The sequence below is a fragment of the Cicer arietinum genome, chromosome 7 (genome assembly GCF_000331145.2).
Source record: "Cicer arietinum cultivar CDC Frontier isolate Library 1 chromosome 7, Cicar.CDCFrontier_v2.0, whole genome shotgun sequence".
In the NCBI taxonomy this organism is placed as follows: Eukaryota; Viridiplantae; Streptophyta; class Magnoliopsida; order Fabales; family Fabaceae; genus Cicer; species Cicer arietinum.
The window spans coordinates 56,161,982-56,178,293 of record NC_021166.2 but is presented as its reverse complement, the minus strand read 5'-3'; the positions used below and the strand labels follow the sequence as shown (position 1 = coordinate 56,178,293).

General features: G+C 31.9%; 1 protein-coding gene across 1 annotated transcript; it reads right to left on the bottom strand.

Annotated features, from left to right (window-relative positions):
- Positions 1-5,746: 5,746 nt before the first annotated feature.
- Positions 5,747-16,080, bottom strand: LOC101490009 (exocyst complex component SEC10b). Its single transcript, XM_004510516.4, has 24 exons — positions 15,759-16,080; positions 15,431-15,661; positions 14,897-14,971; positions 14,334-14,435; positions 14,162-14,212; positions 13,966-14,071; positions 13,764-13,883; positions 12,721-12,812; positions 12,351-12,519; positions 12,196-12,272; positions 11,988-12,086; positions 11,797-11,887; positions 11,151-11,236; positions 10,901-11,071; positions 10,345-10,398; positions 10,120-10,248; positions 9,924-10,016; positions 9,687-9,833; positions 9,365-9,462; positions 8,635-8,719; positions 7,044-7,102; positions 6,674-6,772; positions 6,507-6,590; positions 5,747-6,230 (listed from the first exon to the last, which is right to left on the bottom strand). The coding sequence occupies exons 1-24, from the start codon at positions 15,858-15,860 to the stop codon at positions 6,161-6,163; spliced, it is 2,490 nt and encodes an 829-aa protein (XP_004510573.1). The 5' UTR covers positions 15,861-16,080; the 3' UTR covers positions 5,747-6,160.
- Positions 16,081-16,312: the final 232 nt, after the last annotated feature.

The window sequence follows — 16,312 nt, the reverse complement described above, 5'->3', positions numbered from 1 at the left end:
AACTACTCTTAGTGAATTTTGCTAGATTACCGTGGTTCAAAGTGAATAATGGATAGCACTTTATGCAACATTTTACTCAATCCGTGACTAATGGATATAATTTTTTTTGTTTGTTGAAAAGATAGGACTTTTGTCTTTAGCATTGTCATTGTTTTACATATTTTATTTTCCTCCATCATGCGATCCATGTGCAATCAAGTTTTTATTTTTTTATATAATTATTTTCGCAAAATATTTATATTATTTTATCTGAAACTTATTGCATGTTGAAGCACATGGTAGTTTGAAAAGTATTAACATACATTATACATTAAAAAACAAATGTAAATATTTGTATAAGTACTCATTGAACCTTAAAACTTTTCCTATTTTAAACTGATGTACTATTTCTTTATTTTAATTCTTTTTAATAAAAAAAAAAAAAGCATTCATAACTATAGCAAACAAGAAAATTAAATAAATTGGATCTGACAATAAAGAAAAGCTACCTCTCGTTCTTACTAAACAATCTCACTAAATATTTTTTGTTTTGAATGAGCAATCTGATTAAATATTGAGAGTACAAATGTAAAACAGATATACAAATATCCTCACTCAACCAAACTAAAAACATTAAAATCTACAACCAATTGTGACGACTAATTAATTAACAAATAAAGAATGAATCGCTTGTTGGATTAACATTTAGTTGAGGCCCCTCTTAGAGTGTTTGCACTACGATCTAAATCGGTAATAAAGGAAATACTATTTAATTTAAAGATTATAATATTAATATTTGGTTCGATTTAAATGACATCTTTAAAAAGTTTAATTTGATTTGAATTAATGTAATTAAATTGAATTGATTTTTATTAAATTTTTATATTAATATTATATAGTTATTTTAATGTAATAATTTAAAGTAAAATATAATGTATAGTATACTAAAATTTAACATCACAAAATAATATCGATTGATTATGTTTTAAACATATGACATAGTAATAAAAATATTTTAAATTAAACAAATAAATATTATTAAAATAATTAAAACTAACGAGTAATATATTAATAAAATATCTCAAATTAATACAAGTATAAATAATTATTTAAATTTATATATGTAATTCTAGTTCAATTTTGAAAAAAAATATCTGAAATTCAATTAAACTCGATCGATTTAAAAAAAATAAAATAAAGACATCTAATAATATTCAACTTTATACTTTTTTTAATATAGTTTTAAATTGTTTACAATTTTTATATGAATCAATTTGAAAATGTATATACCTCTATGCTATAAGCATACTAAATAAACACGCTAATTTCAACAATTTGTTTGTCCTTTTTGATTGAGTGTCTAGCATATTTTTATAACAAATATTAGTATTGTAGTAAGTGTTATATTAGGCCTTAGAGATCAAACTCTCTCTCTCTCTCTTAATATTTTACTATTTAATTTTTTCTCTTCAATTATAGAGTCAACTTTATATTTTTTAGAGTGACTGATTTTTACTTGGTCCCATCATAAATCTTGTGCCTCTCCATTTGTTTTTACAATTAGAAAAATAGTAATTTGTGAAAAAGTCAAGGACTTCATCCATTTGAAAAAAAATAAAGATAAAAGTAGAAAAAGGAGTTTTGTGCACTAAATTTTCATATTGGAAGCCAGAGCAAAAGTTAACTTTAATCTCTAGCGGTAAAGCCAAAGCCTATCACATTATGGAAATTTAAGCAATAAGAAGGGGAGAAGAAAAAACACTTCCACTACATTACTTGTTCCTCTATCCCATTATCAGTTTTATTATTTTGTTTGATTGAGTAATGAAGCAACTAATCATGACGTTCTTTAATAGGTAACAAACTATATTGAGGAATTAGTATGATGTAGAAAAATTTATTTGTGGGTAAAATTATTGCTAAGGGAACTATTCTTTGACACTATATATCTCAACTACTTTTGCTATTATTATATTATATTACAAAAGTTAACAGAAAAATAAACCTCTTTAAAATAATGGCATGACATTCAAGAGCATTTAAAATATATACCCCGACACATATGTGAACATATACAAACTATATTTAAATAAGAAAGCAATTTTTTATCCAAACAATTATATACAAACTATTTCTATAGTTGAAGAAAAATATGATAAAATTATTTCCATATATTTGTTGTTAAAATTTATAATAGATAGTACATTGAAATTAGTTGAATGCAATAATTATAAGCATGTCATAAATTATTTTTGTGAGTTATTTCAAATAATATCAAATTTTTATATCAATAGATAAATCGAGACAAAATATTTATAAGCAAATTCAAATGCAGATTAAATGAAACGAGGCTTCAAATTTTTAAATAATGATAATAATATTTAAGTGGTATTTGTTCAATTAACAAAATAAAACAATCAATTATGTTGTGCTATTTATATTATCATTTTATGGGTGAAATAAAAATATTTTATATTTCTTTTAAAACAAAAATGGTACTTCACACTTTTAAACATAAAATAAATTATTATAGTATATTGAGTGTGATTGTTAGATTTAGTTAGATATGATTCAAGTTAGTTATAAGTTAGTTATCTTTAGATGTAATTTTGTTAGGTTAGTTACCTTCAAAGTATTATATAAAAGTGCACTATATTTTAATTGTGTAATAATATTTCATACTATCATTTTAAATTTAATATTTTTCTTTAATTATTTATCTATTTCTTAAATTCAATCGTAATTCTCAACATAGTGTCAGAGCAATAGTTATTCTGCTACATTCACTCAAGATTTTTTTGGAAAAATTTTCATTGAGAAACTTCATTAATTCATTTTTAGTTTTTTATTTTCTATTAAATTCTTGAGATTTTCTATCAAGACTCTAATCATTCTTGTTGTATCCAATTTTATTTTTCAATTTTTCTTTATCATTGATCTCGTACTTTCCCCCTTCCGTTGCTCCATTGGGAAAATGTTATATTGAACATTGTCTTATATGGTGGGGTTGATTTGGTGGTTCAGTAACATCCCACTAACATGATTATGCAAGCGGTCAAAACAACATTTAAATTTGGATCTACTTTCACTATTAAGATTAAACATGCTAAACTCAAATTCTCAATTTACTCTCTGTTCTTCGTTCTTTCTCAACTTGATTGTATAATAGTTAAAAATGGTTTGTGATTTGTGATACGATTCTTTGAATACTTCATTGTTGATTAGCCATTATTTTTCTTTAGTGATATATTTCACTATAGTTTTATTCTTTTTAATCATTGTTGACTTTCTCTTTGTGCTTTTACCATATAGTAAAACAATTATCATTCTTTTTGTTCTTTTTCCCTATGGTATTAGACGTTTCTCATTCTCTTTGTGCTTCTATCCCATGATGGTTAAATTTTGTTGGCCAAATTTGACATTTGAAGACCCAAAATTAAGATTATTGATTTATATTAGAGTGAGTGTCGTGGAGACACTGAAAAATTTTCAAGTTAGTCCAAAGTAAGCAAAAGACTTCGACAAGAATTATGCACCTCAATCGCTAACATTTTTTACATAATTTTCTTGTTTAACTTATGTAGTTAGATTTAGTTATATATAGTCTAAGATAACTAAAAGATAGTTATGATTATATAAAATTTTGTTATGTTAATTACATTAAAAACACTATATAAAAGTGTATCATACTTTAATGATATTATTTTTCTTCGGATTATCATTTAAGTATCATATTTTGTTTTAAATGTTTCTCTATTTCTTGTGCTCAATCATAATTCTCAAGTGTCATTTCAATCTATCAGCCAATTGTACCATAAATAAAATGCGAAGATGTTTACGGTAATTATAATCAATGTAACTTAAGTTTTAAAAATTGAAAAGAGAAAAATGAAACAAGTTTTTCATTGAAGATATAACATAAATAATGACATGTAACTCTCAAATACCTATTCTCAAATTTAATATAAATTATAAAAGTAGATAGCTTTTTAACATTGTTATCGATAGTGTTAAGTTGATGTCTTGTTTTAAATTAAATCTCAATACTTTCAATTGTGTGAATTAATTATGATAATATTTATTTATTATCTTTTTAAATAAAAAAAAAGTACTTAAATATATAAAAGAATCATGTATTTTTAATTTGATCTTACAATTTCAAAATATTTTTAATTTGGTTCTCCCTCAAATATTTTTTTTTTGTTGAACCGGACAAAATTTGATGATATGGACTAGGCATTTTTTTCTCTGACTGTTCAAAATATATTACTAATCACAAATTAAACATTTTAAGTGAAAGAGAGAGCAAAGATGGAAATGAAATAAGGTGGAATAAAAAACTAAAAACACACTTCACTCCTCTAGTGGCACGTGTCAACTATGCCAACTAAAGAGACTCTTTGTTCAAAAAAATAAAAAAGCTTTCTTTTCGTTCCTTCATTCATTTTCATTTCGTTAACAACTTGTTTTTTTACCGCTGGCAATTCTATTGTGTTGCTTTCAAAAACACTATGATATGATTGTATTGGAAGATGAAATGTGGAGGAAAACAGGGACTTTGATCTGGTGGTGCTACGAGAGGGTGAAGAATAGCTTTCAAAAGGTGTAAGACATCAAAATAAGACAACTACAAACTCCTCCTAGACGGTTTCAAAATAGGACATCAAAATTAAGTTATTATTTTGGGATTTTAGGGAGGAAATGATTGATGAAAATTTTGGGTTTTGAGTTGAAGAAAACCCCGATCCAATCTGGGAATCCTTCTTAATCAATCTAATCATAGGATTTGGCAATCAAGAACCAGAAGTCAAGGTCAAGGATGGAGTAATGGATGCTAACGAAGAAGCCGCAACAGTAAAAGAAACAAAATCAGAATTATGGAAAGCAACAATGTTGTTGTTAGAGAACCAAGAAACATAGCTGCTGCTGGAGGCACCAACTTCTCCAAGGACGACATTATCACAGCAACAAAGCATTTATGAATGAGACAACCATCAAGAATCTTGTTCTTGGGCAAGAAAGATGAGTGATGAGACCAGTCTATTGAGTTTGGTGTCGGGAAGGTTAGAAACAAACAATATTAAAATTAAATTGGCCAGTGGATACAGTGCTGGAAAAACAAGAAAGAAACTTAAATCGGTGCATAAATGCAGAAACTTGAGTTTAGTGTGAAGTTGAACTTTCCCCTATTGTTCATTAGTTACATTTGTGGGATTTATCCGGCTACTGTCCAGAAGCATTATCAAGTTAACCAATTTCCAATAGTGGTAACAAAGGCTTAGACAATGGTTCACAAATGGGGTCTTTGTCCTTCCATTAGTGGGATCGTGGAGGATAGATTTCTATTTTCTACGTCCAATGGAACATGAAAAAATATAATAGATGTCAACCTTGAGAACAAGGTTGTTTTGCATAGGGAGTGTATTGCTAGGACTTAGATTAGTAGTAAGTTAATAATAATTAGTTAATGAGTTAGTTGAAGTTATTAGAGAGATCATTGAATATTGTAATTAATTATGGAATAGAGTATTATGGAATAGAGTAGTAGTTCTATTGTGAAGAGGAAATTGTTAGAGGAGACATTTTTCTCCTAGTTCTCAATAAAAATGTTCTTTCTTAAGAATCCAATTCTTCAGTTCCTAACCCATGCTAATACCAAAAATACATACAGTGTAGTGGCTTTCCAATCTCAATAACACTGAAAACAATACACAAAATATGGTAGAGTTCTTAAAATAAATGCACTCAATGACTTCAAACTTACGACTACAAGTCTACAACGTAGGATGATATATTGCATTCCAAAAACAGCACAATGGAAATTAAGGTTACACATTGAGTTGAAGTATAGCCTATATTTACTCGGTCTTAACAGGGTCCATTTAGCACCAAAAATTAATAATTCAAATAAAAAAATATATAAACATAATACTCTCACAAAGGGAAACTTGGAATCTGAAATGAACAAAGATTATAGAAACTACAGCTCTACATTTTCTTCCTTCTAAGCCATGTCTTAAGATAGATTCAGTAAGAGGGAACGCTACCACAATGTCTTCAACGCGTGACATCGCCACCGAATGGGTTCGGTTTGGGAGCCAGTTTCATATCCCCAAAAAAAGGTGGATGTATACTCTAGACCATACTTGAGAGGCAGTTCAAGATCACTGGCCCACTTTTGTTAAGACCACAAGGAACTCAATTTGGATGCAAGCTTGGCACTCTTGTAGTCATCCCGAAGTTGAATAAATCTGAGGCATCAATAGGAATGAACATTTTATCAGCAAACACGAGCAACCACATTTGGTTATTATTATATATATGCATAACATTTTATTGGGAGTTTATAATAATTGGAAAGAATATTTTCTTTTATAATAACATTTATGGAAATTGTTAATTGAATGGCAATAGCATAGAATCTTTTCATATATACGCATAACATTTATAGGGAGTTTATAAAAATAGTATCTATAAAGATGGAAAATCATAAACAATTGCACCAAAATGTCCAATGTAATTTATACCTTTGCGCATCTTTCCGGATGCTGGGTGTACCCTCAAACAAAGTTGAAAGGCTCTCAGGGGCAACAATGAAGACATTGGCCATTCTACAGAAAAGTGTTCAGAAATCAGTAAAAAATGTTAGGCAAGGGAAGAAATTCAAAGTTGTTGTATATGTTGTTCAGCTTACATGCCCAACAATTCAAATTTCTCATCGACAGAAGGAGCATTGAAACTACGCACAAATTCTCCATACTCGGTAATGTCACGCTTCAGACGCAATCCCCCACTACAAATGACTCATAAACATACAGCAATCAGCAGGATACCTTATAGCTAATTAGAGGCAAACATAAACATCACAAAGCACTGTCAGCACAACAATTGAAAACTTGAAGACAAAGTTACAACACACACAAGAAATGAGGGTAGAGAAAAGTGTTCAGCCAACAAAGACCCTCGAGGAAGATCAGTTTGCGATTAGAATGTGAAAAACTTTTTGCAACTCAACAGTGTATTATTGTGGTGTCTAGAAAGAATGTAAGAGCCAGGGAAAATACCTTGGATTGAAAGTATATTTCTGCCAATGGTTTAGCAGAACCTTGTGCAAGCGATTTCCCTAAAATGACAAATCAATCATGTTAATGGAAAAAATTTGGACACCAGACCCAAAATAACACAATATTCATTATAACCATCTCATCACCCTATATAATAATGAATTTTAACTAGTATCTACATTTCAACAGTTTAATGCAAGTAAAACAAACAGGTAATAAAGCTAATAAGGTACACCGTGATGATTATTCAGTACAAGTCAGATCACTTGTCATTTGTTTGCCATTAGGTTCCTAAACTAAAAAGTTTTTAATGATTCCCTGATCTGTTGACTAAATGTAATTAGGCCCCTAATGAATTTTTAAATAACTTGTGAGGTACACCATGGTGATTATTCAGTACAAGTCAGATCACTTTATGCAAGTGTGAAAGATTTTGTGAAACTGTTAGCTTAATCAAAATGGTTTCTTAATTTTTGGTCCGTCGGTTTTCATTTTATGGGTTTCTTGAAACATGTGTCTTGTTCTTATATCTCCATCAACTATGTAATTAACAGAAAAAAATCTCCATCAACTATGCTTAATTCAAAATCCTGTAGTTTTCTTAAGTCATAAAAACAGCTCAGCTGAGTGGTATAGGCAGAGTTCAGATCATCAATGTGAAAGATATTGTTCAAACAATATATCAAGGAAGAAAAGAGAATAAAAATAATTAAATCCCAAGCGAACCCCAATAACAATAAAGTTAATGGACTGAACAGGCTCCATATTTTGAATATGATTTATTATAAGTTGTTGAAAGCAATAAAGAGGCAGAAAAGCAATGAAGGGGAAAAGGAAAACTTTCACGCTATCAGAAACTGAAAGCCAATCAGTGTTGCTTGCACCAAATTAGCTACCCAAGACAGAATACATTGGATGATAGTTGGATCTTCCTTAGTCACAGATCAAAACAAATGAATCATCTCAGTAAAGACCCCTCCCCGTCAGTAGAACATTGATTAGTGACGGAACCATCACTAGAAAGCGAGTAAACAATCAAAATAACCCCCTTTCCCCATAAAAAAGAATAAACTCAAAAGGGATTCGCCATAACAAATAATAAATAAGGCCATATATCTAACATAGAGATTTAATTACTATGTAGATTGTTAAATTATTTAGGGATTTTTAAATATGTCCCTGAATTTAAAAAGTTTATAATCGGGTCATTGATCTTGTCCTTAATTTGCGATTAAGCCCCTTAACTAAAAAGTTTTTAATGATCCTCTGAACTTTTAAATAATTTGTAATCAGGTCCCTAATGAATTTATAAATGATTTGTAATTCCATCCCTCAACTTTTAAATAATTTGTAATTGAGTACCTAAGTTCAGGGACCTAATTACCATTTATTGACAACATCTAGGACTTAATTACAAACTTTTAAAAGTTTGGGACCGACTTAAAAATTCTTAAGTAGTTCCAGACCTCCAGAGTAATTAAAATCAAAAATAATATTCACCTATTCGTTTTTGTACAAGCAGCTAAGAATTTGATTCAATAACACAACATCAAATCATATATAGTCGATGATCAAAGATAAAATACTATACCAGTTCAGACAAAAATGCTTGTTTATTAAGACCTTCTAAAGCAGTAAATGCAGACTCCAGCACCCGAGAAAGATAAGCCACAACCCTGACAAAGGAAACCAAATATAGTTGTTAAGAACTAAGAATATTACTATAAAGATCAAAGATATAAGTTCAAAGCAGAAATGACATTGTTGGTATAACTTTGTTGCATTGTCTGATATGAAATGAAATTATCCCCAAGTCACCTATGTTGCATAAGATTAATCTTGGTCCCTAACAGCATTGAGATCTGTACACTTAATAATCTATATAGCCCTGCTTTAAAACTTTAACTGGCAAGGGAGATCGGGATCTGATATTTTATCCAGTCTTGTAGGTCATCTAAAACCAGAAGCTTAGAAACCAGTGAACCGGAGCTATAGATATATTTGGAGCTACTGACTAAAATATATTTTCTATTTTCTATTTGTTTATTGTTTTTTGCATGGTTTCATACATTTAGGGATATGTATATGTACCAAAAACAAGTTGGATTTCCAACCCTTGGATCTTTCCTTTTCTGGGTTCAAAGACCAACCCAAATTTCGAAACACTGCTATGTTGAATACACGTCAAGAATGAAATGATAAAATTCAAATATTCAAAAGTAAAAACAACTATGCTCACATCCACGTGAGATATAAAACACCGAAAACAAAATCATAATCACAATACTACATTCAAATTCAAATCTTCAAGTAATGTCCACCTTGTGCAGGCAGTAGTTGGCCGGTGGTCAGGGGCCATTCCATCCTCAGGTGATTTATAATCCGTAGCCTTTTGCTCAGCTGAAAGCAATCGCTCTACCTGCAAAGGGTTTTAAAGTGGGAAACTTTAGGAACTACGACTCAAATTTTATATATTAAAGTACACAGGAAAAATCCAGACTAAATTTATTAAATGGATAGTTATGCGTAGGCAGACAACAGGGAAACCATTGGAGTGTACGGTGTATGTGTAGTCACATGATAGGATTAACAATAGGTAGTTGAACACTGGCTATCACACGCCATATTAAAGGCCCAACTGACCTCAGCCATGACAGTTTCAATACACTGTTGTAATCCTTTGTAAGCAGCAGCCTCTGCACTTGACATTGCTGTAGCCATTTCTTCACAAGCAGCAGCATGTGCACCATCCACAGGAAGCAAAAGCCTAGATATAGAATTTGCAAAGTACTGTAGAGAATAATTCATTTCTGTTATGAGGCTTTATTATTTATGTTAACGGTAAAAAAAATCAATTAAAATCTAGACTCCTCATCATACTTGTTGAATAATAGCTACACTACTTCCCGAACGTTGTACAGCAACCATGAAAGATCTAAAACTGCTTTCACCAGCAGCAGCCGCGGCCTCCGCCTGCATATCAACAAGTAAATCTTCATTATGTTTGGTTAAATGTCCTTTAATTTCATACTAGACAATACTTAAACAACGGCATGCGAAAAAAGCATTTAATTACAGCAGATGCGGCCGCAGCAGCAACCCTACGGCTAACACTTGTACCCAGCACAAATCTTTCCCTCAAATTAGCTGCTTCAGTCAGACCGTCTCTAGCGCGTTCAAGACCTTCTGCTATATATTGACTAACCTGTAAAATAGATCAGGAATGAGCCCAGAAGAATGAGCTCTTGCCCACTAAATATATCAAATATTTGAATGCTGACACATTTTGTAATTTACTTACTTGGTCAAGCAGGCAAGTAAACACTGCTTTTACATGGGTTGCCAGTGTAGCAGGCTGTAAAGAAACATTAGTTTTAAATTATAATTGCAGTTACAAAGGATTATTTTATCAAATTCAATAAAAAAAATATCAGCAATTTAACTACAAAAAAGTTGGTAAGTGCAAGAAACACAGAAAATATCATGGAATGATGGATTCTTTAAGAAACATTTTGATAATACTATAATTCACAAACTTAATAAAATATTTGTCATTTATTTTTTACTTGTCCAACTAATGACATAAATACTTCCATATACATCTCTTTTTAATGACATTAAATGTATTTCACATAAATCAACTTGTTCACTAGCTAAACGAAATTGAAAGAGACAACAGGGGATGGATGAAAAATCAAAACTTGCTGAAGTGTAAGTCTAATGAAAGTAAACTTAAACTTCACAGATTATGTTTCTTATATCTAGACAGTCACACTTCTAATCCACCTAAACAAAACTTGGACAGGATTCTTCAGAAAGAAAATGCCTTCCCAAATTCCAATCATGGGGGAAATCACCTGGGAAGAAAAGAGATTGCATCTTGAGATTGCTTCTTCATTCCAACGCACAAACTCTGTTACAACAGTGACGGATATTTGCTGCTGAGAAGAAGCTACCGTAGCTCCCTTTGAGCGTCCAATTGTTCCAGATGAATCAGAAATCTGGCTTTCAGCTCGCAATTCTTCCATCTGCATTGCACTTATCAACATAAAGCTTTCCGCAACCAAATCCAATTTGGAAGGGGGGAAAATTGAAACAATTGCAAACCTTCACTTTATATAACTGTCTGAGAGATGCCTGCTCATATTCAGGATATTCATCCTTGTTATTCGAAAACAAGGACTCTGTCAGGCCTGATATAAAGAGTAATACAAGAATGAAGCATGTCAAATATTAGTGCATATTTATGAGACGGTGAGAATACACAAAACTAAAAAAGTCAAAAGCACTACTTGAAAATTGCCATGAGGCAAGAACAGAGCTATTAAAATTCACAGATTAAATAGAATATTTCCATTAAGCTATATAATAATCAAACCTCTATGTTTACCATAAAAAATAAGTTATTCCCAGAGCAAGCAGTTAGGTGTGAAATTAAGATTAAAAATATAATAAGTTTTTACAATCATTAGTATCTAAACAGCAACACTCCCACAACAACTGGAATATAACTCAGTGCATCAAATTATAATGCAGGCAGACGAGCACACTGCTAAGAAATCAAGAAAATATAACAAATATCATGTATCAATACAAAACAAAACCTTTTCTGCATACTCAAGTATTGTCATGAAATACATCTCATGGGCAGATAAACGATTCCTTCTAGTACATTTTATATCTATGTTTCAAACCATTGTTCCTTTTAGAGATGGGTTCATTAAAATCCGACACATTCAAAGACAATTCTTACCCTCAACATCCAAGTCACCGCATCCTACAACTCGGAGATCTCTAGCAACTTCTTGGGTCTTTTCATACGCCACTGCCAGCATTCGAAGATACTGCAGCCTCAAACCAAATGCAAATTAGATTGAAATCAGCCTGCAGTCTAAACTGGTACTTCGACGATAATAATGAAGGCAGTTGGTTAATTGTACTCACGAATAGGAGCCCACCTTCCTCCATGGAAGGTAAATTCACAAGAGAAGGTTTAACTAATAGTTTGTCCAGAAGGGCAGTAACTCGCTGCTCTAAAACTCGCTGCATAAAGAATAACAATAAAAAAGTTGCATGTTTAGTTTTTATGAATACACCAAATGAAACTACCTATTCAAAGCCACAATACTTGGTGAGGATCATTTTATGGTACCTGAACTAAAATTGACATAACTTCACTGGGTGAAGGGAATACAGCAGTGATTGTTGCAGCCTCTTTACGGACAGTGTCTGCAACAAATTACCTGTCATCACTGAATCTTTCAAGAAAATAATTGTTCCACTAGCAGAAGAAAATATGCTTCGAACCTGTGATTTCTTTGTACAAGGAGGAAAGCCCACGAGCAACATTAGTAGGACTAGTTTGTGCAGCTTGGTCACCAAGAACCAACCTAGTGTCTGCATTCATTACTTCCACATCAATAAACATTGGACGTGTTGCTACATAATGTTGCATGGCACTTGTCCCCCTGTTGAACTGCATGCAGAGAGCAATTTAGTTAAATTGATGCACTTATTTATCAAAACAAACATTAAACATTTGATACATTCTTAAAGCATTTCTTTTATCTCCATTATTATAAGCAAGTGAGCAACATATACTGCAAGCACAGGAATGTTAGGGAGGGAGTAAGCGGGCGGCAAGAGAGGGGCAATCAAGTATAACAAACTTTATTACCTGAGACAAAATTTTGGCACATTCTGCCATTGTGGTCAATTCTCTTTTCTGTGATGCTGCATCGAACCGAGAAAGCAGTCTATTCTCCAATTCTGCAGGATGGGTGAAAGGGTTATGAAACTTTTATTGCTAAAGAAACCTAAAAGTCGGATTTAAACATTCATGGACTGCCACTAAATATTTTGATCTTACCCATATGTAAGGTCAGTTATTATAAAAGGATCTGTTTATTCTATGTTCTTAAAAGCAAAGAGGGTTAAAAAAACTGATCATAGACCATGGTAAAGGAAAGGTAGAATTGAGTTAACTATTGAATAGTCTTCAAGGCCAAATTAGGTCATTTTCTTACCTTCATATCAAAAAAGTGAGGGTAGTAAAAAAATCCACATAATTTAATTTAATTTAATTCGATATTCTTTACATTAGGATCACAACATATTGAAGAAAAATCAGATGTGATAGACGAATATGTCCTTAAAGTTATATAGTTGCATTTCAATAGGAAAAACACATACAATGGATCAAAGCAGAACACAAGAAAGCTCAAAGAACTCCTTAAGGAAAAATGTCAAACACTACCTCACTGTTCTTTAGTAAAGTCACATAGGATTCCAAATTTTAGGTAGCTGTTGTAAGTTGTAACGGATACAGTGCATGCCAGAAGATCATAGAGATGCATGTGTGATCAATAAACCTAATTATTTCCGTATAGCAAAAGCCAATTTAATAAGTACTGAAATCTGTCAACATCATTTATAAATCAAATTGTCTATGAAATTCCACCCAGACATAGTTAATCAGCTTTAAAGTTTTAAAGGATCACAAAAATCTTAGATCCTGAATCATGTACCTTATTCATCATGTAATCTTGTGGACGCCCAATATTATATGTTTATAATAGTTTTAGCAGGAAATACGTAAAACCTTTGTTCCCTTACCCATTTGGTTTGACTGAATAAACATATAAAAAAATTCACGCAGACTATAGTTTTGAGTTTATAATGGGAAGTTCATTTGTACTAGCTTTTTTGTAAAATACTAACCATTACAGTATTCCTGTAAATTAGCAACTGCAACTTCTAATCCCCTGCTAGCCGTTGCATTTCCCATTGCTGATGGGGCAGTTATACCATGTCTTCCTATATCTTCTTCAGCAAATGACCCTGAAATTAACAGAATTGGAACAGCACTGACATAATTAGGCCAAAACATTATAAAACATTTAAAAGACATCTTAATTCTTACGCAATTTTTGTGCAATTGAAGCAGCCTCAGCAACACGGCTATCATCAGAAAAAAGAGGGGAAAGCTCCATCAGATCGCCAGGGCTGCTATTGAACTCCATTAAGTACTGCAGAAATAAATCAACCATAAAGGTAAATTTTCCAATATGAATGATGGCATAAACTGGCATAAACCAAATGAACTAGCTGGTTTTTACTTTTATCAGCTCAATAGTTTGACTGGCAGTTTCTCGCTGAGCATCTGCACTCTGACAAGAAATAACAGAATTGCAAATGAGATTATATTTCAAACACAAAGGAGTAATCAACCTATCAAACACAGTTCCTCTATCAAACACAGTTGAAGGGTGAAAGAGTTCAGCTCCCTACCTGGAGATGATCTCCTATCTTTGCAGCTGTCTGACCAACACTTGAAATACGTGAATCCAACCTCGCAAAGCTTTCAAACAACCCATCTACACCTTTCTCCAGCTGAAAAGGAAACAAAGACATATATTAAAAAGATCATCTCAATTTTAAATTCCCAATAGATGAATAGATTATTCAGCCCTGGTTACATAACATGTTATCATGTTATAGAAGATCCCCATTCTTCTAAAGAGGAATTCTAGCAACAACTCTTTTCAACAAACTTTCTATTATAGGTCCATTCTCTAAATTGTTGTTGCACTCTTCAAAAAGTGCTCAAATTACGAGGCAACTAAATAACGAGACTGATAAAGAGTGTTACCTAACAATTCTCATCCCCAAAAATAGAAAAAGCCAAAAACCGGAACTCAAAAGCTGAGACCTAACCGATGTGTTTTAAAAGAAAACAAAGTTTCCAAACAACACGAGGGTAACAATAATTTTTCCTTTTCTATTTCATAACATTTAGAATAAAAACACTTGCGAATTTCAATATAATAACAAACAATAGTTCAGAAACAAACCTCAGCTAGTGTCTTCCGATGCTTAGAGTCTTGAACAGTAACATCTTTCTTAAGATTGTACAGTCTCCCATCAATCTTCATTCCACAATCACAAAAATAACATCAACACAGTAAAACTAAGACATCAATCAAGTGTTGTCAAATAGTAGCTATACAACACTATAGTAACTGTTTGGATCCACGATGAAAAGTATACAAACATGCGGCAACCTTGAAGCTACATGTTGTAGATTCTACAGTGAAATAAATTAGGACGCGGTTCCAAACATGCTAATAATGTAGCAGAATGTTAACAAAGTGTTATTGTTCCACAATACACGAATAAGTAGAAAGTGTTGTGGAATAGCAGATATAGTAGCACTAATTATAGCATTGTAGCATAACAGAATTCAAATAATTTAAACAGACCGCTATTTTATGATATCCGCGGTGACAACACTGCATCAACCTAATTAAAATGAAATTTCTAGATAATTAACCACTAATAACGGTGTGTGTGTGTGTGAGAGAGAGAGAGAGAGATAAGAATAAAACCTGTTTACGTAGCTCAAGCAATTCCTTACAAGAATCCTTGAACAAAGACAAGAGTTTCTCAACATCAGGAAACAAGGGACTCGAAACGCCTTGCGAGTATTTATTCGCATCAGACCGTAGATGACCGTTCGGCAGAGAATCACCACCGTCCGATTCAAGTTCCTCTAATTTGAAAGACGGAAGAAGCTCATTCACCAGATTCCCGAACAGCGCATCGAACGAGAAATCTCCCTAACATAACCGAATTTCATTTCATTCAATGTCAATTTCATTTCATTGCATTTGATTTTCGAAAATTTGGAAAACGAAATTGAAGAATTGAACTAACCTTGAAGTCATCGACGTCGAGAATGAGAGGGAAAGAAGCAGGTGAAGATGCGGATTTGGTGGTTTTGAGATCGGTTTTGATTGCATCTCTTGGCTCTCTCATCACGGTGACGAAACGCGACGGTGATGGTTGAGATGAAGGTGTCGTTTGTTCGATCTAACGGAAACTATGAGGTGTGAACTTCTTCTTTGGTTGTGTCGTTGTGGCGCGTTTGGAAGTAAACTGTAATAATAAAAGTGAAAACAGAAATCAAAAACACGTTTGGAGTGGAGAAGGACGAAGAACACAACCACACTGGAAGAAGCAATATTGTTAAATATTTCTTTTTTTAAAATAAGGGTTTAATTCATTTCTTAGAAAAAAAACCAAAAAAAAAAATGTTAAAGAAAGTTTAAAAAAACAATATGTGATTGATTTCGATAACGTTCTATTTCAATATATTATAGAAAGAATTTTATTTGTTTACTAAATTCAATTAAATTGATGTCATTTAGGTTGGTTGTTAAAATATATCTATAAATATACGTTATATCGATTAGATTGTCTAATAGAGA

What these genes read in the sequence shown, in the direction of transcription:
- LOC101490009 (XM_004510516.4), bottom strand. Translation starts at nt 15,860, where the DNA reads ATGAGAGAGCCAAGAGATGCAATCAAAACCGATCTCAAAACCACCAAA. An exon ending in GCAATCTCTTTTCTTCCCAG is followed by an intron (nt 10,399 to 10,900) that starts GTGATTTCCCCC and finishes GTTTCTTTACAG; the next exon opens with CCTGCTACACTGGCAACCCA. An exon ending in AAGCATTTTTGTCTGAACTG is followed by an intron (nt 7,103 to 8,634) that starts GTATAGTATTTT and finishes TTGTCATTTTAG; the next exon opens with GGAAATCGCTTGCACAAGGT.